The sequence below is a fragment of the Sinohyriopsis cumingii genome, chromosome 2 (genome assembly GCF_028554795.1).
Source record: "Sinohyriopsis cumingii isolate HCF-2022 chromosome 2, ASM2855479v2, whole genome shotgun sequence".
NCBI lineage: Eukaryota > Metazoa > Mollusca > Bivalvia > Unionida > Unionidae > Sinohyriopsis > Sinohyriopsis cumingii.
Window position 1 is genome coordinate 109972491 of NC_142962.1, and position 23324 is coordinate 109995814.

The window sequence follows — 23324 nt, forward strand, 5'->3', positions numbered from 1 at the left end:
ATAACACATGGTTTCAAGAGTGGATTATCTATGCCAACGGGGGCAAATTATATTTTATTCCATAAAGTCAACAAGAATGTCAAAGTTCCGAAAACAATTCTAAGATATATTCAAAAACTTATCAAATGGATCAAAACATGAAAAACGGTACTAGCTAACAATATCGGAAAACATATATAAACAAATAGAATACGGAACACTAATCACCCTAAAGGCTATATGCCTGGAGCCCGCCATCACGTCCTCAATCAATATTCGAAGTATCAATGCCAAATGAACAACTTCACTAATTGTATCATCGTCTACATGAAAAGTCTTCATCATTCACACCAAAAATAAGAAATTGAGTTTGTAATACAGCAACATGATTCAGTAGATGAGAGTAATTAGCAAATATGGCGGACTTGTAATATAAACAGTCAAAACAATTAAACAATATATTATCATCAATGACACTAGACGACATGATCCCAAAGTCGATACAGAAAGGTTTACATTAACTGCTAGGCCAATATAAGTAAATACACTTCTGACTCTTCTTGATTTCAATGACCAACTACACATTTTTAATATCTTATCTATCCTACTTCTAACAATGAATAGTGGGATGTGTAAGGCTACTTCTTCAAAAGAAGCAACCTCTAATTAGTTAGTATAAGGTGTCTTAACCACATCTACTGACCCCCCCCCCCCCCCAGCACATGCTGACAACCTTTCCAGCTTCGTGGCATAATGAATGTAGCCATAACCAAAAGGATGAAACCCCTCCCCGGCCAACAAGGCGAAATGACAAATAAGCATTACTTGTAAGACCTCAACCATTTACACTCCTTACTTAAAAATACCGGCAAGTAACCATATTTAAATTAGGTTATAAAACGTAGACCACATATCTATATTTTCTTATAAAATATAACAGAGGCAACATATTCTAACTTGTACAAAGGCAACATTTTAGGAAATTAATTGATTCTGGACTTTGTATTGGTATGTGCGGCCCTATTGCTTCCTTTCTAGCTTTCCGATGTCAAAAATGACAAGTAAACAATGTACTCTGCACACATAAATACGTGTAAGAAAAAAATATTGTTTCCGCTCAAATCGGGATCGCTTTTGAAACGTGGAACGTACTCTTTCATCCACTTTTTACTATTCTGTATCCTTGTGTTTCAGATCTCAGCTGTCGTCAACATGATTGCTCGTACAATGATTCCGTTTTGAACTCTAAGAAAGGACTTTCCGGCTTCGTTGACGAAACACGTAGGACATATCTGAATCAAACATTCAAGAAATCCTTCAGCGATCTGGGGTGGGACAAGCAATTCCAAACCATCTACAGAAAAAAAAATTAAAATTGTCTTTTCTCTTTTGTTTATAGCACCTTGGATTATTTTTCTTTTAAACTGCTGTTGCAAAAGTACTGCTACTTTGGCAACATTTTGATGGAGCATCATTTGATAAGGTATGGTGGCTAGTTATGAATTTATTTCAATACACTAAGCTTCACGCTTTATTGATGTCAAAAACTTCATTCAAACATCGGATACTTGTGTGATCAGGAAATACTTGGCAGAATCGTCCACTGCAACGTCGTAAAATGTTAACATTGGATCGGCTAACATTTTATTTTCCTCAAAATCAATTGTGGTGAAGTAGTAATTATTTTACGAAGCTTATGTTTAGGTGTGCATATTCTAGGAGGCGTAAGAGTAAACGTCAGGCAAATGTATGTTGATGATTTTATCTGACATTGAAAAAGTGTGAAAAAAGTATTTGGCCAGTTCTGTCATTCCAAATCTTGTTGCTATTCGACACGAAAGGTAAGGAGAATTTAAACTGTATTTGCCCCAGATTGGGTAATTATGTTTGTATCTATTCAGTTGCTAATGAGACCCAATCAGTGCATGGTTTTGAACAATATTCCGAAAGAAAGTATCCGTCATATCTTGTAAGAGAATGATTTATCAACTTAGCACAATGTAATAAATCGGCAAGCACATTATTGATGTTCCATATATGGCATGCGATGATATTCGCATCGCGTAGTACTGATAATAGTTTTAAGGAAAGACGAGCAAAAAATTTCTTCCTTTTCTTCGAAAATGAATTGTTGCGACGCTAGACAACCTTGCTATATTTACTGTTGTGCATGTGCGTGTTCCGAAGGCAAAATCCTTGGTTACATTCCTCACAATAATAGTGATATCAGAGATACCTAGTAATTGCGTCGAAATGTTCGTCGAAACACCAGAGAACCACAAACCACTTGAAGACAGATTTAAGACTTATAGCGAGGAGCCTTGACGTCCTGATATAGGGTAAATAGTTTACACTAAAAGCATTCGCTTAGCTATCAGATTTTGAAGATGGAAGATTCATAATAAATCGCGGTTCTGGTGACCAATCAGTAGAGAGCCTTACGAAGTAAACTATACAGACGACGAGATGACAGTCAAGATAATTCATCTATCTCTCAGGAAATAATGTCAAAAGCATGATAGTAGGCATTTGCAATTTCCAAAAGCCTCTTGTTTCTGCTTTGTTGAGACAACATCGAATGCATCGATCGGTTGCAATTTATTCTGTCTGCCAGACTGGTATTTCTAATCCAATAGCTTGGTTATTGCCAACACGTTAAGTCCAAGAAAAATATGTGGCACCGTGTAATAGTATCGGATGAGCTGGGGAGATGTGCACTTGTACAGGACGGTTGCAAGATAAAAATGAAGCTTTGTTTTGTGTTGTTTTTTTTTTGGCGTACCATCACATTCTTTGCATTGATATACAATCATTGTCTCCATGAACTATGCAAATTCGATAGATTGAATATCAACCAAATCAAAACTCTTACACTGCACATAGCACATTTATGTTCGCCTTGGACGTTAGATTTACTGCATCGTATGCGTTTCCCTGACACACGGATGTTTTCATATACGTACCAGACTATGCATTTTATGCCATTGGATTGATTGTGATATGTATATTGATATATATTTGTAGAACTTTTTCCTTCACTGTAATATGAAACTGTTTGATAGGAAGATACCATTCTAAAAAGTGTGCTAGGTTTTCAGCATGCATATATACATAGAATAAATAATCAACTTGTAAGATTCAGTATTTATGGAGGAATTTCTGAAAAACTGCTCGAATTACACACAATCGAGACTAGGCTTTGTTAAACGGATCATATCAGTGATATGTTTATAACTGGATTATTTGTCCAATAGAATCGTTAGGACCGAATGCCCATAATGTAAACTGATCATCGAGTTAATATTGTTTTGTCTGTGATCTCAGGTACACGACTTGTTAATTAGATCCCAGACTGAATGTTCTTTTCGGTGGGTTAGGCTGACCAGGATTGGTTAATAATGTATGTCATGTAGTAGGAAGAAGAGTCTTTTGGGAGTTTGTCCTAGTTGAAAGTGAAAAAAGAAAATAAGACATTTTTGTATTGATGGCATTTCAATCCATCAACAGTCTTGAGTTTGGAAAACTCATTACTAAAATTAGTACCTCACTCTTTGGTAAGGAATTGAAGGCACATGTTTTAAACACATTTCAAGTCCAGAAAATGCCGCGGCTCATATCCTTTCCTCTACACAGAAGCTGGCATCAAAGTTACATCTATACTGATAAATATAGGTTTGAGTATGAGCACTCAACAATTTTAAGTTATTGAATATTTAATATAATGGTGTTTGTATAGGTCTACTATTGGGCCTGAATTAGTATCGTGAGTCGTAATGACAGCTACAGCAATACACCTTGTCTCCACATATTCGAGTGCAATTTGCTTCACTATAAATGCAATCACACAGTTCTAGTTGTGGACGACAAGCACAATTAATGCATATTTATAAATCACAGAGTGACTATAGGTAGGATATGAAATGCGTATTCAGATATATCAGCAGTTGCCAAGAAGGGGAGAGGGGGAAGATTGTGTAGATTTGACTATGATAGGTAGAGCGTTTAGTGATGCATATAGGTATGATCACGAGCACTCAAAAAAATAAATTATTGCATTTTTAATATCATGGTGTTTGCATAGGTTTACTATGGAAACTGAATTAGTACCTTGAGGACAATACTTTTGTCCATGTTCTTAGCTTTGTTAGATGTTAATGATACTTTTTTTTAAATTCTGGTGAGATGGTGTTTGGATACTTTAGGACAACACTGACTAACATTGCAAATAGATCATGCTTAATCAAATAATGATCTGAATATCAATAGGTTTTCGGTGTTAATAGTTTGAGATGGGACTTATCTTTGTACTGTGTGTTTTGGTTGCATTTTGTGTTCAAGTATTAATATTCTGCGTGAAAAGGCCTACTGAGGTCCATACTAATGAAAACAAAATGTCAAACAGAAATTTGATGTTCGTGATTTGTCATCACTACGCGATTAGAGCAATTTCAAGTAATATTTTCATTGTGAAAGGTTTTGTTCGTTTTGTAATAAGTTAATATCCAATAAATCAAGCAACGCTTAACCATGTATGTGGCATTAAAATCATTCCCTTTAACAAAAGAAATGTTTAATAGTATCAGCGGTGCAATATGAACAATTGATTGTTATGTTTGTTCGATTATACCTTTTTCAAAATGCATGTCTTGCTATTCAGTATGATAACGGGAAGGAAATCGCAACATTTGGAATCTTAAAACTATTGCCGGATATTCAATTAGCGCCTTGAAGAATGTATTGCATAAAATAAGATCTCATATCTTGGTTTAATTTCCATCTGAATGTTTTTTTTTTTATTCAGTAGAATACACAAAGAATGAAACAATACATTTTCAAAACTAGAACAATTTGCTTAAGATTTTATAACTAGTCTCAAAGTCAGATTAAATAAGGTCAATTCAGACAGAAGTTACTGAAAGTGTAAACTCACTTGAGGGTGAACAAGCCTAACAAACATAACCGAATCATTTGTTTATTTCCTGCTCATAGCGGAATACTTTATTGCATCTGATTTACAGATAAAGAACCTTCTGAATGCATCTTTCAATGACCCAAGTGCTCGCTTCATCTCCAGTTTTCACCAGGCATATAGAGTAAAACTGTGTGCCCTGGTTTATGATGGTTATGTGTTATGGACCGTGTTGCGTAACGGGCAAAAAATGTTTACAATTTGTATATATATCTGGTTCGTTTTGGTCCCTTTTATATAAATTGATTGTTAGGCATCAGGTAAAGACTTTATCTTTCATAAGCCAACTGAATGTTAATGAGAGTAGAGATTTGAAGTTTTACAGAACGGAAGTTAGATGCAACCTATTGATGTATGCCACTGACAAGTTTTATATTATACATGTGACGATAAGTTTTCTTGTGGCGACAATAGATAATGCTCCGTTTAATATGGTCACTGCGGTACTAAGCAACTAGTGGTTTATAGTACAGAATCGTTGTCCTGATGATAGTAAGTACTCTATACCCGAGATAGTCTCGTGACAAACAGGGTGGGCTTACGATGTTACCTTCTTAGATACGTATTCGTTCAGATGCTTCTCCTAAATTTCGAAATTGTTTTACGAGCTTTGCATCAGAAAAGGTCTATGGCTTCTCAGTTTGCATATATATCAGGATTAGATGGTAAATATTAATAAGGTTTGTATAAATGATTGATCACAGTACATACACACACATACGGTTATTGTCTTCGGTCAATTAAAAATACAATGAAAACATGGACTGTGTAGGCACACACACACATGCACATGTATCTTTATATAAATATATATTGCTTGATATTACCGTTCAGATGTCACTAAGTGAGGAAAAGATAATATTCATATATGGATCAATTATATTCCATCGGGAATCATGAAGCTATAGATCATTGCATTTTATATAACAAAAAGTTGTGAGTGCGCACCATCTAATAATCGCACGCTCTTCACGTTCGCAGATTTCACCAAGCTACGCAATTTTGTCCAAAGTCAAACGAAATATTGATATAACTCGGTTCACTCCGGTGCTCTAAATTTGATGTTACCTTTCTATTGGGGATATTTGAATATAAAACGAGATCCATCTTGTATTTATTTGGGTTATTTATTTATGCAATTAATTGGGATTGCAAGTGCAAACTTAACTTCAATAGGAATCATACTAAGCTATTTTTCGATCATTCGAACAAAATATGTGTACATTATATATGTGTGTTATATTTACAGAGCTGACGTTAATGTCTAATTGTTCATGTGTTCTAAAACGGTCTTGAAATGATATATTGGTATATTGATAGAGATGAAAGAGTGAGAGTACACTATTGGATTGTATGACCAGGCGGGTTCGATGTGGTTTGTGCCTTTTAGTATTTGATCCAAGGTAATGTACGAAAGGTAGTTTCTTTTGAAAAAGCTTTGTCTTGTATAAAGCGCACTTTTTGAACCGCAAATTTGCATAATATCCAGATCTTTTAGATACCTGTTTGTATTTCAGAAACTGTTGGGATCAAGACAGAATCCACTCTAGTCTACTCAATTGTAAAGGAACATTGTTTTAGTGGAATCGCTGGTTCTGTGAAGAATAATTGGCTGACCCTTGCTAAGTACCAGGCTGTGTCGTTCGATTATTTATCTTAATAATAGCTTTGTTATAAAGATGGTGTTGAGTCATCATACATACATACATACATACATAAATACATACAAACATACATGCACTGGTAAAATTGTCGTGAGTGAAATGTTTCAAATAATCTTGTATTGATGGCTTTGGGATGTAAGACATCGATCAAGAAACAAGTCAATATGTAATATTAGATCAACGTCATTAAACTCCGCAATGAAAGATAAATCTTAACATATATTGTCCTTAGCAAGGGGAAATGATTAATTTGACTAAACAATCAACAAAGAAACTGCAACGTGGCTGCATGATGACCTTACCAAATATATCAGAGTCGCACGAGCGTGTGTACTCGGTGGTTTATACATTACACAACAATTCAGCGTGCTCCACAATATTCGATATAGAGATATTTAAGATCACCAGGTAGCATAAAGGTATAATCTTGAACTAAACATATATGTTAGGGTTTTAACTTTCTGACAGCTCGATGCATATATGACTACCATTAAGAGAAAACAATAAGACAAAACTTACAACTATTTCCTCAAAATTTTAATAATGCTACAATATTAACCACAATCGATGTCGAATGTATTGAATAGAAGTAGACAGAGAACGAAGCGAGCATTCAACCAACTAATGGATCTGGTGGAAGTTCAATTGGAACGCATCGATTTGTTTCTTTGTCCAATAGTTTTTTAGTTTCATTCACCACGCTCAAGAGTTCGTCGAAACCGCTAACAGCAAATAAATGTTGTCCTGGTGGATCAGAAACGTATTTCTTCAATTCTGCCCGTCCAGACTGTGAGGCAATCCCAATCGCCAGTGCGTAAACCTTCACCTTGTCATCTGCAGATGAGAATATTGTATTCTTCAGCTCCATGGCAGCATCTATAGCATTACCTCCGCAGTTTGACTCTCCGTCTGTTAGTATCAAGACCTCTTTTTGGACTTTATTAGAATTCCGTACACCTGTAATGATAGGTCACAGTAACATATACAAAAATGAAGACGCCAAAATAATTCATTTGTAATGTTATGCACGAATAATTTAGACATTTGTCTGTGATTAAAGTTATTTGAGGTTTTTGTTAACTTACTTTTATTATGTTTTGCCTACTTTATGCTTGTGATGTTGACAAGTGCAGACAACATATATACTAAATCGACAAGTGAAAACAACATATATACTAAATCGATTTTGTCGCATGCAAACTGAGAATTATTCATTGAAATTATTAAGTTCACCTTGGGTTAACAAGTAAACGAGCCGCGTCTGACAATGACAGGGATGATCATGCTTCTGTTTGTCTATTTATCATTAAAATATAAATTCAATGTATACATTTTCTACATAGACTAGAACCTCTTTCCCTCGCTCACCCTCCCCCAAGCCATAAAAATGGGGGAAAACCGGAAAATAGACTGTTAATTGTTCTAGCCGATATAGGTGTACTTATTAAAAATTGTTGAATGTGTAGCTTTGTTATGCTATCCAGTTATTCATGGAGAAGTGTCAATAGAAGAAGAAGTGTGCAATGAATTTCCTGTCAAGTTTGCTGTAACAATAGATGTCAATTTAACCTTAATTTCAATAATTTCACTTTAGTTTCTAAATCTGGACCTGATTAGGGAGGTTATGGAAGCGACATTATTCATTAAAATCATAAAGCCTAATATAATATGCTTCGCATGATATAAGTGTTCAAACAGTTTTAGTTATATTGTATATTTTTAAGAAAATAAATAACGAATGAGATAATGAAACGGTAATACCCATACCAATATCTATGAGTCAAAACCTTTACATTCACTTGCAAATTAGGAGTTTTACAAGGATACAATATAAATTAAAAGATATTCTTAAGGGATGATTAACAAACGGTTTGCATGATCTTACTTAACCATATTATATACTTTACGCGAATTATTGCATTACTATAGGAAGAGGAATAAAGCATATATTGGTATTAGGAACTGCACACAAAATTAAAGTTGAGTATTCCGATCACTTTGCAACGACATGTTAGTTTTCTTGTTACTTCACCTTGTGTAAAAATCAACTGAGTACATATTAATGTGATAGCGGAAACCTTACTTGACACACATTGAGAAAAAAGTTACTTATCTTCACAAAGACATGTTCTAGATTAACATCAAGCAATGGATAACATAATGCTTTGTATCGTCTAAGTTGATATACCTTTGTAATTGCTGGAGAAAAACTTGATAGCAGCTCTGAATGCTTCTGCCGTACAAGTGCCGCCAGCAGTGTAACTAATACCTCTTATGGCGTCCACTAGTGTTGATGTTGGGTACTTTTCTCCGAAGTGAAATATTTCAGTTACTATAGTGTCGAACCTGATGGCAGCAGCTTGATGGTAATTGAGTGATGGGTTGAAAAACGGGTCTGGCTCGGGACATAGAAGTCTAAGAAGATCAGAAACTCCTTCAAGGGCTTTTTTAAAATTACCCTCTCCTATGCTGCCAGAAGCATCTATTAAAAGCAATATATCTCTCGTCTTCCGATAGGATTCAGTGTTGGATGTGGGGGATCGAACGAATCTGTAGATGTTGTTACCGTCTTTATTTTCAATGAAATCGTCCTTGAACGCCTGTGCCGTCTTGTTGATCGTTGGAAAGTTCGCGGCACTGTTATTTTCGTCTATACCTGAATCATATTTGTAAAGCGTAAGCCAGAAGAAAATTATTGCAAACAAAACAAACATAATTTACAAAAACGAATTTGATCGTTTAGCTACAAATCAGTTATATGTTTCTAAAGATCCTGACTAAACATCTGAATGAATTTAGTTAAACAGTTTAATTTAGCTTTTGATATAGTAACATTGTAGAGACTCATATGTACTAATACAAGGAAAGATCATGTTTCTTCCAATTTTCCACGTCTGGGAATATTTGGAATTGTCTGCATTTTCCCAAGGATGAACCGATTAGGTTTGGTTCTCTGTTTACATTGATATTACTGATATTGTTTATCCTATCATGTTCGAAAGTTTTTGATATGGAGCTGTAAAAGTAGCAGTAATCCTATTCAAGATCTTGAACTTGTATTTATATGTGAGGAATTAATTTTCAGGTGATGTATACAAAATGTAAGGTATTGTACATTAGCATAATCTGTTTTTATTTTAATTATTGGAACATGTGTAAATCTGCCCATCATGGGTGTCAATTACTAAGCATGCTGTTAGAAGGAATTTTCAAATATACAATGCAATTTCTGTCACTGTGACAGGTAATATGATGCGAAATATAAATAAGTATTTCTTTCGTTTAGGTAATAGGCGATTCCACCATAACATGGGATTTCCCAAATATCTGGAGTAATAGTAACATTTTTTTAAAGGCAGGGGGACTCCGAAATCGTCAGCGAGTCATTTTAAAGAAAACGTAAGCATATGGGAATTTTCAAACAACGTTCGGAACAGTTCGTGATCGAACATAGGTTCCAGGCTCTTTAAGCATTTCATTTATCAAATACTAAAATTCAAAGTCCAAACAGTGACAATTATTTCCCATCCAAAGATTGTTTATGCAATGTTCGATCTCCTCAGTAACAATGATATATTCAGATGATCATTTTGCAAAATTACGCAACATTATTATCCTCTTCAGCAACTAAACTAACAATATGATACACAACATAAGAATTTAACGGGATAAAACATCATGTTACACTATAGTTGTCGTGTTTTACATACTAAAATACATTCAGTATTAAATGCTATTTTATCTTTGCAATCATATATGTTAAGATTTTAAAGGAAACGTCTATTTAACACTTTACTGAGTGACTTCTTCGTCTCGGTGGAAATAATTTTATTTTAGCTTGTTAGATGCAATCAATGTATGTTGTTTACAGTTTCATTACTCGAATATTTGAAACATTTCAACGAGAAATGGAATGCGATAGAAGGAACTAAGAGTTCAGTTAAAAGCATATTTGTCCCCAACATGCACTTGTGTAATATATAAAACAAAACATAACAAGATCCCGTGCGCTATTCCGAAAAAGTCCTAAGAGAATACCGGGACAGGTGCTATGACAACTGTGTATTTTGTGTAATTGAGGGTGCGAGTGTTTTCTCACCCACGTGAACTCCTGCGTTTGTCCCAGGGGATCCAGACGACGCTGTTTCGCTTAGTACTGGACAAGCATCGCCTCCATTAACTGGATGCACAAGAACTGATCTGTATCGTTTATATCTGCCATCACTAAGCGGACCATCCCATTCACTCCATTCGCTTACCACACAATCCATCTTCCTACTCGAGAAGTAGAAAGCTTGAGTGGCTCCAAAATATGTTAGTATAATAAGAAGTGGTGAAAACATCGTTTTCTGACGTCGATAAACTGTGGGAAAAAAAAATCAATATTGTGCAACCTTGAACCTGGATAAATTTAGTATTGCATATAGAATGTATGTTTGATATTCACACTAGTTGGGCTTAAACTAAGTTTGGCCATCAAACAAAGAATGTTCATGTTTAGGAACCTTAGTATAATTGAAGAAATGAAGAGTGATTATATGTTTTTTAGTTGTGAATGCCTTTCTTTTTTTGTTTATGCTGATGACGACATCAGTGATGATGATGACGATGAGGTATTAATTACTTGCAGGCAGAAATTACAAGTATCTCATCATACGGGTAAGTTACATTATTCAATAAGAAGGATGTCATACAATTAATACTCCTGAATTACTAAAACATAATATGTATGTAATGTATTCAATAATAATAATAATAATAATAATAATAATAATAATAATAATAATAATAATAATAATACTTAATATTATTATTATTATTATTATTATTAGTATCATTACTTATGACGATTAGCAAATGTAAGGGCATATACTTACGGCAGGAAGAGAAAGTAACAGTTACCCAAACAAAATACGATTGCTCTGGCTTTTGCCAGTTATGAGTTTGAATGAACATGTGTGGGGGCTTTATATGATTGTACAATATGCAAACGTCCAATCAGTGTGCTGAAAACACGGAAGAAACTTGACACCCACCTCTGCCTGGAACAAATGATATTTTCCGTGCATACTGTAAATAAATCAGATAACCTATGTGTACGTTCCCATTCAGCAACCTATTCATATAGCGCAAAATATATTCATGTACAAATAATTTCAATTTGCTGAGCACTTTAGTTTTGGTAACCAAATACTGGTATAACCTGGGAGAAGGTCATATTTAGTCTTACAGCGTTATTTTGCGCTATGAATGAGTGTTTGGGAAGTATCATACCAACTAAAGGCTATTTCCAATTTTCTAGGTATGATGTATATTAAAAGCATGATGTCCATGTCCAACGTCAAAATATTTGCTGATGAGCTGCTTATCATGCAAACCGTGGTTATTTCAAACTAACACAATTACCTAAATTTAAAATAACATATATTGGTGCTAGAAATATAATTTTATACAAACAAAACTGATTCCATGTTATTGCTAATGACACACGAATTATAAATATAATGTACAAATCAATTCGATAAATCCTGTTTGACAAAAGATAGTATATGTTGCAAAGTTGTGTCTAAAATATTGAGCAATGATGTTTGCTGATAGTCTGACAACGAGGATTCTCCATGATCATTTGAGTATAATTCTTCACCAGACATTGTTTAAAAAAAAATGTTTCCTTTGTTTCATGGCTATGTACACACACAAACACATACACTCATACACGAACAATTCTTATATATACTATGTCATATCGGTCTCGAAAACATACACAAATATTTTGTACCTCTTTTTCTACCATAGGCCCTTTGATGACCATGCCACTAAAACAAATTACAATCCCTTTGAAAAAGAACAATTATGTGCATTGACCTAATACCAATGCTTATGTCATATGTGTTGTAACATCACATTAACATTGCTCTTGTCAGAAAGCTATGAAATGGAAATAATAAAATAACCCGAAACATATCTTCAATTGTTTGTCTCACTACTATATGATAGAAAATTAACTAAAGTTTGATATTTAATTATATAACATTTCACACTGTAATCGACAACACATTAATGTTTTAATCATAGCAATTGCTCCTATAATGCATCGCCTACAGTTTTATCCAATTGTTGGTTTCTGAAAATTGTATTTTAACCCCTAATTAGTACCAGACAGTGATTATTGTTCGCAGATGCTTAAATGCGAATACTGCTTCACATTGCATCAACTTGCTCGGTATACCGCAAAGTTTAAATTTATTTTATTCGATTTGGGTTTCCTTCAAATCAATATTTTTGCCATTATTATGGTTGTGTGTGACCTCTACATATAGTCAATTGTGTCATCAATGATATGACAGCAATTTATATTTTGAAACATTTTGTTATTTTGGTCCTGATAACAAAACGCCTTAAAAAACTAAACGAAATCAACAGTCATTTGTGTGGTATACATAACGCAAATGCATATTGAGATTTTCAATCATTTTTATAATGTATTTCTCTCAATCTCTCAATGGTTCGCATATACACATAATAGAAAATATGCGTATTTCGCTTATGTTAACCATAACAATAGTGAAGATGCAACTTACAAATATATTCCTGACACTTGAAAGTTATATGTGTACCTTATTATTGTACTCATTTTATACGTAATGTAAAGGACGATTCTCTCTAATCATGATACGGTACATTACTGTTAAACATTATATACCATTTCATCTATCCAGATTTAGGCAAATATAGTATGCATATATCATCTTCATATGACCATGGCTAGCAGAGACTACTGAATTGTTGTCCTTAATATTATTCCCATATACAACGGAAATAATGTTGAAAAGAAAAGGATCTTTATTAAACATTTTTATCAAATTGTTAAAGATCTCTAAAATTTAATACGACTGAAAAGTTATGTTCATACATCTCACAATATGTTTGTCTTATCTCTCTCGTGTACCCATATACACATCATTCCAAACACGCTGACTATGATGTTTCTATATAAGTTTTCAATATTTAGCACGTTACACACCTAATCAAATACCTGTACTATCGAGTTTTATGATATTGGATATATTAATTTGCTTAGAGGATTGGAACTAAAGAACAATAACAAAACTATCGATATTTCAGTCATTTAATATAGCAACATATACAATTTTTTTTTTTTTTTTTTTTTTTTCCGGTTAACTTTGGGAATACTTCTTTAGAATAATTCAAGTACAGGATGTGTCGTTAAGCATATATTTGTATTACTATCATGGACAAAATAAAGGACAGCTATGACCCTTTAACCAATTAAACCAGAACTTAGCAAATAAAGATACAACAATGAAGAGGTGTATTGTTAACAAAAGCAGTGCACGTTAACAGAAAGACAAATAGAATCAACAGCAATTAGGAAACAACGAACTAATCTAATCTAATTGAACCTTTCATCTGCTGGCACAATATTTGTATGGGGCCTGTTGGATTAGATAGTTGTTCATAATTTGAAATAGGCCAAAGTTTATATCATACAGTTCATAAGGCATACATTATAACACAATTTGTAACTGGTCGAAAAAGGACAAAGATCTTGATCTCCCTGGGTTGTTCTATATGAATGTAATACAATGTGTATGTTCCGCCAAAAAATGAATTATACATTTGTGAATCGGCAATGGCAAGCTTAGAAAACGTAATGACATGTCCTTCACTAAGCTGATTCGATGATTTTAAGCAGTCTAAACCTTTCAGGGACCAAAGAAAACGTATTAAAAATAAACAAGTAGTAAGAAATAACGCAATTTGTTTTCCTGGGTGGCGAAGGAATTGTGGGGTACTTGTTGTCATATTTATTTGACATATGAGTCGTTCTGTATTATGGCTTTTGTGTATATTGAGGAATGGTGTGAGCTTTTGGAGGAATTTATTTCGTTATATGTATTAATATTCACGTGAAAGTATATACCTTTGTTCCACACGACAACATAATAATGCACGGACTATGAATTACGTGGATAAAATTATAATATACATGTGTCTGCCTTTCAAATCTGACGTGAGAATGTGGCGAATGATGTAATTCAATATGTTTGTCTATTTTCATAAATATGATAGAAAACTTTTGCAGAAACAAGATTTATAATGATTTAGACATTACATATAGGAACGGTCTTAAATCAAGAATAAGATCTTTTTCTTCAAAATAAGGTAAATATAATATATACAAGTTATAATTCCGTTACATTTGCGTTATATTATGCACTATAGGCTCCCAATTCTTCGTTGAATTATGACCTAAGTATGTGTAAAAACTGTGATGAAGTCAAATTAATCTTTGCTTCAATGTTTTGATTCTAACCAAGACCAAACATTTTAGTCCATAATTCAGCTTCGTTTGAAACAGAACGTTTGACATGTGTCTGCAGAAAACATTTTGGACAATTGCATAGGGTCATCGCCCTCAAATAGATTTTCCCGTTTTGAATTAAAACAATAATTATTCAAATTACGTATTTGTGACAAAATATGTAGCCCTTACATGAACGATCAGTCACACTCTACAACAAGATATGTTTCATCACCCTATTCAAAATACAAAAGACAAAGACAAAGCAGAAAGACAACATAATACAATTCTCACTAACATACGATTTTCCCGCGTTTGACTGTCAGAGTAAATTACATTTCTGCAGCTAGTTATTGGCAAACGTATTGGGTTACATTTAACTGTACTAATTTGAAGTTTACTAATAAAGCAGTTTTAAAAACAATCGATTTTAGATAAAATAAAATGTCAAGTATGAGATATAACAGTACACTTTTTCTAAATACAATAGTGCAGTTATATTTCACAATACTTTTTGTACAGCATTATTATTTATATCATCACTTTAAATGTAAATTATTGTTGACTGCCAAAGAACACAAACATATATTTCGTCCGTAATATGTCGGAATCATTATATAGTCCAGGTTCAACTCTTTGCTTTGGCATAGTATCCGCTTGGAACACTTGTACAGCATTACTTCTGAAATGTTAAAGTCCTGTCTAATCCATGTTCGTGAATACGACCGAATTTGTTCCTATGTACTAACGTAGTATTTCAATCAATTTCTACAGACGTCGTAGGGTGTTTATCTCAAATGAGCTACACTTGAATGTGTGCTGGAGCTTTCAAAATGTGGAGAAACAGGTAAATGAGATATTTTGCAATAATATAAGGTTCATCCTAATCTGATAATAATTTCAGACTATTCACATTTTTTCGGATTAGGATCAAAAAACGATGCAGCAAACCTAATCAGATACATGATGAACTGTTTTGCGTTAAGGTTAGATAATGTTTGAATTTTATATGTGTTATTTAACCCTCTGGAGGGCACAGTTTATATAGGTTCTTAATTGTGACACACAGAAGATCTTGGACTGTATATATTTCAATGTATCATATGTGGGTACTTTTCATCTGTTATTGATTCATGATCATGATTAATGTGTCACCTGTGACAGAAAAATGATTTTATTCAGTTTTATATTCATGGAACACTACAGATGATATACGCTTTATCTATGATTGTAGGTTTGTAATGTGAGAGAATTTCTTCGAGAATCCTTTTTACACCTTATACCTCGTCTTCTGTCTTGGTAAATCGTTTTGTACATCAGTCAAGTAACAAGTTCCTGTCAACATTTCTTCATGTCTTGCAGTGTATAGACAAAACGGTCACGTCCACGGACGTATCCTATGATCAATACAACTATGTCATTTAGTTAAGTAAATACGATTTATAAAAAGTGCTTTTTGCGAAACAAACTCAATTTTCAATGTCTAAGGGTCTTTGTCTTTTCTGGTCTTAACCATCTCAGTGATACATTATGTATGCATCTGCGTTGTGGGTATATATGTTTTAAGTCTCTCAGAAGCGATAAGTTCATGTTTGACATCTTACCACATTTCTTCATCGTGTTTCTTTGGCTGTTTAAAATTTATCATCCACCAGGTGTTTTAAAATACATCTCAATCTCGAGGACACCGGAACTAAGACTAATAGCTGCTATTATTTTGCTTATAACATCCGTCGTCGTATCCTTCGAAATAAATTAACGTGACTGGTGGAATGTTTATGCGGTAAAATATGCAATACCAAAGTTAGAATGATTTCAAGTTTTGGCGTCTGCGTTCGAGAACATGAACTATTTATTATCTGACCAATATTCCTTTCTAACCTCGTCATTGATTATATTTTCATCAATGTTTATACATGATTATACATTTCAACATACATAAAAACATGCTAGGTAAAATAATGATTACACAATGGAAACATTATACCTTTATTCAAATCACTTCCTGAAATGAGTAAAGTTTCCAAATTTGTGTATACACTACTTGCCGTAGGTTGTACCTGCAGGCCCTAATTTCGAACATAACGGCATGCACTCTATACCCAATGGAATATGCATCCCTCAGTTATAATGCTAGGAAGGGTTTGTCTTATCAAAGTACCTGTTAATATACAAATTATAAAGTTTTTACATGTTTTAGGACCTGGGATTGATTCTATGAGATCTGTGTTGAGATAACACTTTACCATTTTATTTAACATTTTATTTTTCATTATATTATTTAAACATGGATATAGCTTTAGTATTAATTGCTATATTATGTTTCCCTCAAGTCCTTTTTAGACGTGTTCCGAATCAAAACATGCGCTTCAGCATCAAGTCTATCCTAAAAATATTTAACATTCTGGAGTACAAGAACATATTAAAATTAGGGTTAACTACATCAACAGTAATAATACAAATAATGCTGATAATAATAATAATAATCATAATAATAATAATAATAACAACAACAACAACAAATGTTATATTCAATTAGTATCGTTAACGACGTTAGAGGAAGGAAATAATGCTACTAGTATTGATTACATTATCATAATAATCGTTATACAGTGGCGGTTACGGGGAAACATGTTGTAATTTGGAATTAGCCTCTTCCGTATTATAAATGTTCTTGCATATTCAGCATTATATAGGAAATATCTCAGTAATATTACATGATGTAATGTAAGTATAATAAGTAGGCGAATAAAATGCACTATAAACATGACCAGGAAGCTTTGAGTGCTCTATGATCATATAAATACACATGTTAATGACATGCTACAATGAACCACTTGTGTTAATGAAATGGACCTTTTTATGCCAGACCTGTTAAAAAGTATTAAGTTAATATTGATTAGAGATAGACGAACACCCGAACTATGTTTGTGATAAAATGACACTTCGTTTCACTGCATGACTGTTTATTTTATTGATAAAGATTCTTGAACATCATCTTTAAAGTGAGAGGTAACACGAAATAGGCTAGCAATGCGCAGACCGCATCCTTAAGTTACATCTTCAACGTTATATTCCTATGGTTTAGATCAGCGTGTGAGTAAATGCTAGTAGTAGGTGGACTTCAAGTATTGTTCAGTTTAGGAAAATCAATTTTAGTTATAAATGTAGCTGGATTTAACTGAAATATGGCAAAACGTCTTGGCGAATAATATCATTAATTGCAAATTCGTTATAGTGGTGGAGTGTGGTGTCAATAATAAATACTTTGGTAGTCGACTTCAAAATCTTTTCTCTGTAATAACCATTTGATCATATTTAGTGTGTTCATAAAGCATCTGGCTGTTACTGCTTTACATACGGATGTCAGATTAACAAAGCTCATTATCACACACTATGAGGGTTGCAGAAGGGGAAATACCTAAAATAAAAAAAACACAGTTAAACAGTATATGATGCTCACTCTCTGTACGTACACGCTACAACCTATATGCATATACCGATATTTATACACTTGACACATCTCACGAAACTGAAAATACTAAAATCGTTGTGTTCAGGATAACCACATACCCAACTAATGTCTTCTCGTGGGATGTTAGTGGGAAAGTATTAGAACCGGTATAGATAGGACATTAAACATTAATATATGACCCGGGAATATGTTTCGATATTGACAGCATCAACAAGAATGACATGTATTCACACAAGGCATAGTAAAGTAGAAAACTGTAGCTGAGAAGTACGATTAATCATTATCGCTGACATTAGGTCACTTCGTTAGAGTAAAATCTCTCATTCCACAAATTTTCTTCTTTTCGAAAACATTCATCCGTTTTACATGCATAGCACAACATAAATATTTATCCGTTTATGCTATTTGCTCAATCGAATGGGTTATTCTATTTCGCTCGTTTCTATGACTAACATTCTGGTCACAACACAAAAGGGCATTCTTATGCGATTGGTCTTGACCAATTATCAGGGGAATACATTTAAGATATCAGTGCACATCATTACCCGAACCGCCCTTCTCACACCAGTATTGAGATTTGCGAGCTTGACTATTGTCTTTGCATGTGGACATGTGTAAGAATGGCAAATTATTAATAGCAAATGTTTGAATCATTAAAAGTGAACTTTTAAAATTGCGTGCAAACGTTGCAACATACTGACCTATTAAATCTATATAACTTAAATGAACGGTACATGGCGCAGTAAGGAAATACATCAGCATCTTATAGTTGTGTCTCTATATTTGGACCAGAAATTAGTTAAATCCATGATCCTGGTCTCGATGCAGAATATGTATACTCTAAAATTCGATAATGTTCCAAAACAGCGAAAAACATATTATCTACGTATTAGAATGTTTTCAAGAATTCTTATAAGTAAATATGCGTAATATACTATCCTGAGTGGCAGTGCGGTATAAATAGTGTATGCACTGAAATATAGTTTATTAACATGACCTATATCATATCCTTAAGGGCTTCAATGAGGCTTACGACAAGGTATGGCATGCAGCCTTTTGGGCCACCATGTGGATATGCAACACAAACGCAAAACATATCAGCACCATAGACAATCCGAATATCAAGGTCACTAGTGCAGTTCTCGTAAATGACAATATATAAGATGTGTTCGGTACTGCAGTCAGTTAGACAGTGGTACTTTCTCTCAACCACTTTCCTCAACATCAGCCTGAAAGCGACTTGGAGCATCATACGGACAGTTTCAGTGCTAGAGGCATAATCACCCACCAGTTGATAATGCTTACTAAACGAGAGATGAACAAGAGCAAGAAAACCTGTAAATCATCTCAAGCAAACATAACAAAGATATGGAATTAAGATCATCTCTGAAAAGACCACGCTAATAACAACCCAATTCGCATCCAAGAGTAAGAAAGAGTGAATTAACAAAAGCCTATCACGGTGACAAACCTCGAGTACCAATGTGCTATAGTTTTTCATGAAGGTTCAAGACCTGATGTTTATTCTTTGAATGCACAAAACCATTTGCACTGGCTAGGTTGAAATCTACTTTGAAGCAAAACAAACATCACACTTTGGTACAAGTCATGATTATTCGCTACCTCGTCACGTCCATATTTCGGTATGCATGTGAGACATGGACCCTGCATGTAGGACTATAAAGAAGAATGCATGCCTTAGAGATGAGATGTTAGTGAAGAAACCTAAATAAATTATGTTTAGACCACGTCTCTGATAAGAGGGTGCAGATGAGAAAGTATGGTGCTATTGGACCACATTAAGATGCGACCACCACTGTAAAGAATATCAATTAAGACGGCGTGTTCATGTCTCATGCTCACCTGGCCTGTCAAATTCAATATTACAGAGCACAGAACATTTAAAGAGAAAACGAAACAGACAGAAGAAGAAATGACAACATAACATCACAGAGTGGACAGGCAGATACTTTACAAAGTCTCAACGAGCAGTGGAGAAAAGCACAAACTGGAGAGATTGTCGCAAAATCAAGAGTGGCATTTCTACCACCAGGTAGGTTACAAGAAAAATGAAAATTAAAGAATCGTGGACAAAGCGAAGGTGACATTTTTTTAATGTTGTTGTTGCAATAAATCAACATACAAGCATGCAACCTACAGAACCACAACATATGTAAATGTGCTAGCATGTCTGTGCTGAATGACAAAATCCCTGTCCATCGTCTGAATTGGTAATGCCTGCAAACTAAGCCCTCTGTAGTATCCTAATATATAGTACTGTCAATAATAATGTTATTAACTTAAACTGTACTTTTAATCTGATATGTGGGTATCCCAAAAGAAATGGGTGAAAGTTAAGATCCAAGTATGCACCCATTATCAAATTAGTTTGGATTATATCTGTATTATTACTTCGACATAATCATTTTGAAGTAATTTGGTCATATTATTTAGAACCAGAAAACAAGTAGAATCTATGACCAGACCATAACAGAAAATATGCCCTGTAACCAAAAATTGTTTTTAGAATAATGTGGTGTTCGAAAGTCCTTTTCGAAGGGATAAACCAACCGATTTCAAAGCAACGTTTTCTTTACTAAGTCCTCGGATAGGGTATTATTTATTGATTCATTGTAGCAGTGATGATTGGTCAAAAGCTTTCAGATTATGACACCATTGATTAATTTGTTTATTATCAGTACATGCCATGCAGCGATTATGATGGCGCTGTTTTCTCTCCAATTTATGTGATATTTCTAAACCTATGTTCACTTTAATATTTTTCTCTGGTAATGGCAATATTCCTTACATTGATTATACTTTCCGATCTTTATAATGAAAATGAACATGAATGTCAATAATAACTTGTGCATGCCTTCTTAAATTTACGAAATATTTAATTTGCATACGTGCGAATGCTAGTTCTTATGATAATAAAAGAACACAACAGCAGCAGATGAGACAGCCTCACAATAAATATTAATATGAGCAAAGGTTATAATCAATAAACGTTTAGGATAGATCAAACATGTTGAAAGTAATAATACATTTGGAGTTTAATTGTATTTTTTTCTGTTAAATTTGGTTAGATTCTTGGTGTAATGCTGTTTAGCAGATATATTGCTACATATAATTATCGCACAGTATTTTGAAAGATCGTGTAATGTCATTTATTTCTGTTTGGGATGTATTGTCTTGGATGAAAAGGTTGCTAAGCCTTCACTGGTGCACATAACTTAGTTATGTGCTGAATAATAATATCAACCGATATCTCGAACGGGTTAATGCGGACAATGTTACCCAAACTCTGGAGGAATGTGCCTTGATTTCCTATTACAGTATCGTGAATTTAGATTACATGTGTACCTTGTGACAGAGGATTGCTGTACCTGAAATAACATTTTATCTCTGAATACGATGACCCTAAGATACTTTTTTTATGGTATAAAGTCCGGTCCGCTATGTTTGCACAGCATGATTCGGTAAATGATTATAGAGTAATCGTGATAGGTCATTGTATGTGTTGAGGGAAAGGTTAGATTTCTCGAAACTAACTCGTGTCGAATTCCTCTACTTTACAGACACATGATTAAAAAAGGAGAATATTTAAATTGAACTGTTTATGAAAAAACTGATTTATGAATAATCAAGATAAGCTTATTTAATTGACTCATGATTTCTCTACTCCATAAATGCAGATTTTAACTGTCTTAGAAGAGTTCGTGTTTAGCTCTTAGAAAAGCTCGTGAATTAAATAATGTCCTTATTTACCGCAAAATGGGATAGCGAGTATTTATGCAACCAATACCAAATAATCAATGCACTATATGCGTAGTACCAATATCAATTATGAGTCTATAATATATATTTAAAACAAAAATACTCATCTTCTGTGCTGCAGCATGGTCGTATCGAAAACTAGTCGGTGGACTTGATAAGACAATTAGTAGTAGTGTGGGCTGGACTGGGGACGAAAGAGAATAAACAGTAGTAGGCTTGGATGTGTCAGACGACCATATTGTTGGATTGTATGTAATACATTTGTCATAGGGACTATATTGGAGCAAACGATATTTTAATATTACGCTTTTAGGTTAGTATGATTGGCAGTATTGATGTCTATTCACGATATTCTCCAATGGCCTTTTTGACCATTTCTCTCCTTATTGATATGCTATTAAATCCCGATGCTCCTGGGAAACTGAGAATGCACTGAAGCGTAAACCATTCGGATGCTGACAATACTAAATATCATTTATTGAATACCATGAGAGAGCCATTTACTTGGTGCAAACTACTTCGAACGTTTGGCAACAATGCAATATATTATAAGTTCATGTTTCTGAAATGGCAAGTATGAGACACCGCAACAAGTAGGACTTCTGCATATCGCTTTAATTTCGGTTTTAGGTTTTAATATATATATATATATATATATATATATATATATATATATATATATATATATATATATATATATATATATATATATATATTAAACCTATATATGCTTTAGCAACTATACCGTTGTATGATCGGTAATCACATCTCAGCCGGCCCCACATCGGTCAGTATTGCGTATTTTTTACGAAGGTCACTAACTGTATATAGTTTAATATTTGCTTGATGGTGAAATAACAATTGATGTTGTTCAGGTAAACACAAAGGGGGTGGATGATATGTAGGAAAATAGCTAAATGAACCACGCAGGTAATAGCTTACGTGATGAAGGAGAAGACGTTTCCGCTATCATTATAAATGGTTAGTAGATGACAGTTTGTTTTTTAACTAGTTCCTTGTGGAAGGCGTGTTCTTATAAGTAGGTCACCAAAAATTATGCATCAAGCGCAATTTCCGAATAAGGTGTCCATATCGTTTTTGTTCAAGCTATCCAGGCAAAAGCAAATAGTT

General features: G+C 33.9%; 1 protein-coding gene across 1 annotated transcript; it reads right to left on the reverse strand.

Moving 5' to 3' along the window:
* Positions 1-7134: 7134 nt before the first annotated feature.
* Positions 7135-11582, reverse strand: LOC149805598 (integrin alpha-X-like). Its single transcript, XM_089936477.1, has 4 exons — positions 11490-11582; positions 10712-10975; positions 8801-9268; positions 7135-7569 (listed from the first exon to the last, which is right to left on the reverse strand). The coding sequence occupies exons 1-4, from the start codon at positions 11566-11568 to the stop codon at positions 7226-7228; spliced, it is 1155 nt and encodes a 384-aa protein (XP_089792603.1). The 5' UTR covers positions 11569-11582; the 3' UTR covers positions 7135-7225.
* Between the last annotated feature and the right edge of the window lie 11742 nt (positions 11583-23324).

What these genes read in the sequence shown, in the direction of transcription:
- LOC149805598 (XM_089936477.1), bottom strand. Translation starts at nt 11,568, where the DNA reads ATGTTCATTCAAACTCATAACTGGCAAAAGCCAGAGCAATCGTATTTT. An exon ending in AAACGCAGGAGTTCACGTGG is followed by an intron (nt 9,269 to 10,711) that starts GTGAGAAAACAC and finishes AATATGATTCAG; the next exon opens with GTATAGACGAAAATAACAGT. An exon ending in TTTCTCCAGCAATTACAAAG is followed by an intron (nt 7,570 to 8,800) that starts GTATATCAACTT and finishes CTATCATTACAG; the next exon opens with GTGTACGGAATTCTAATAAA.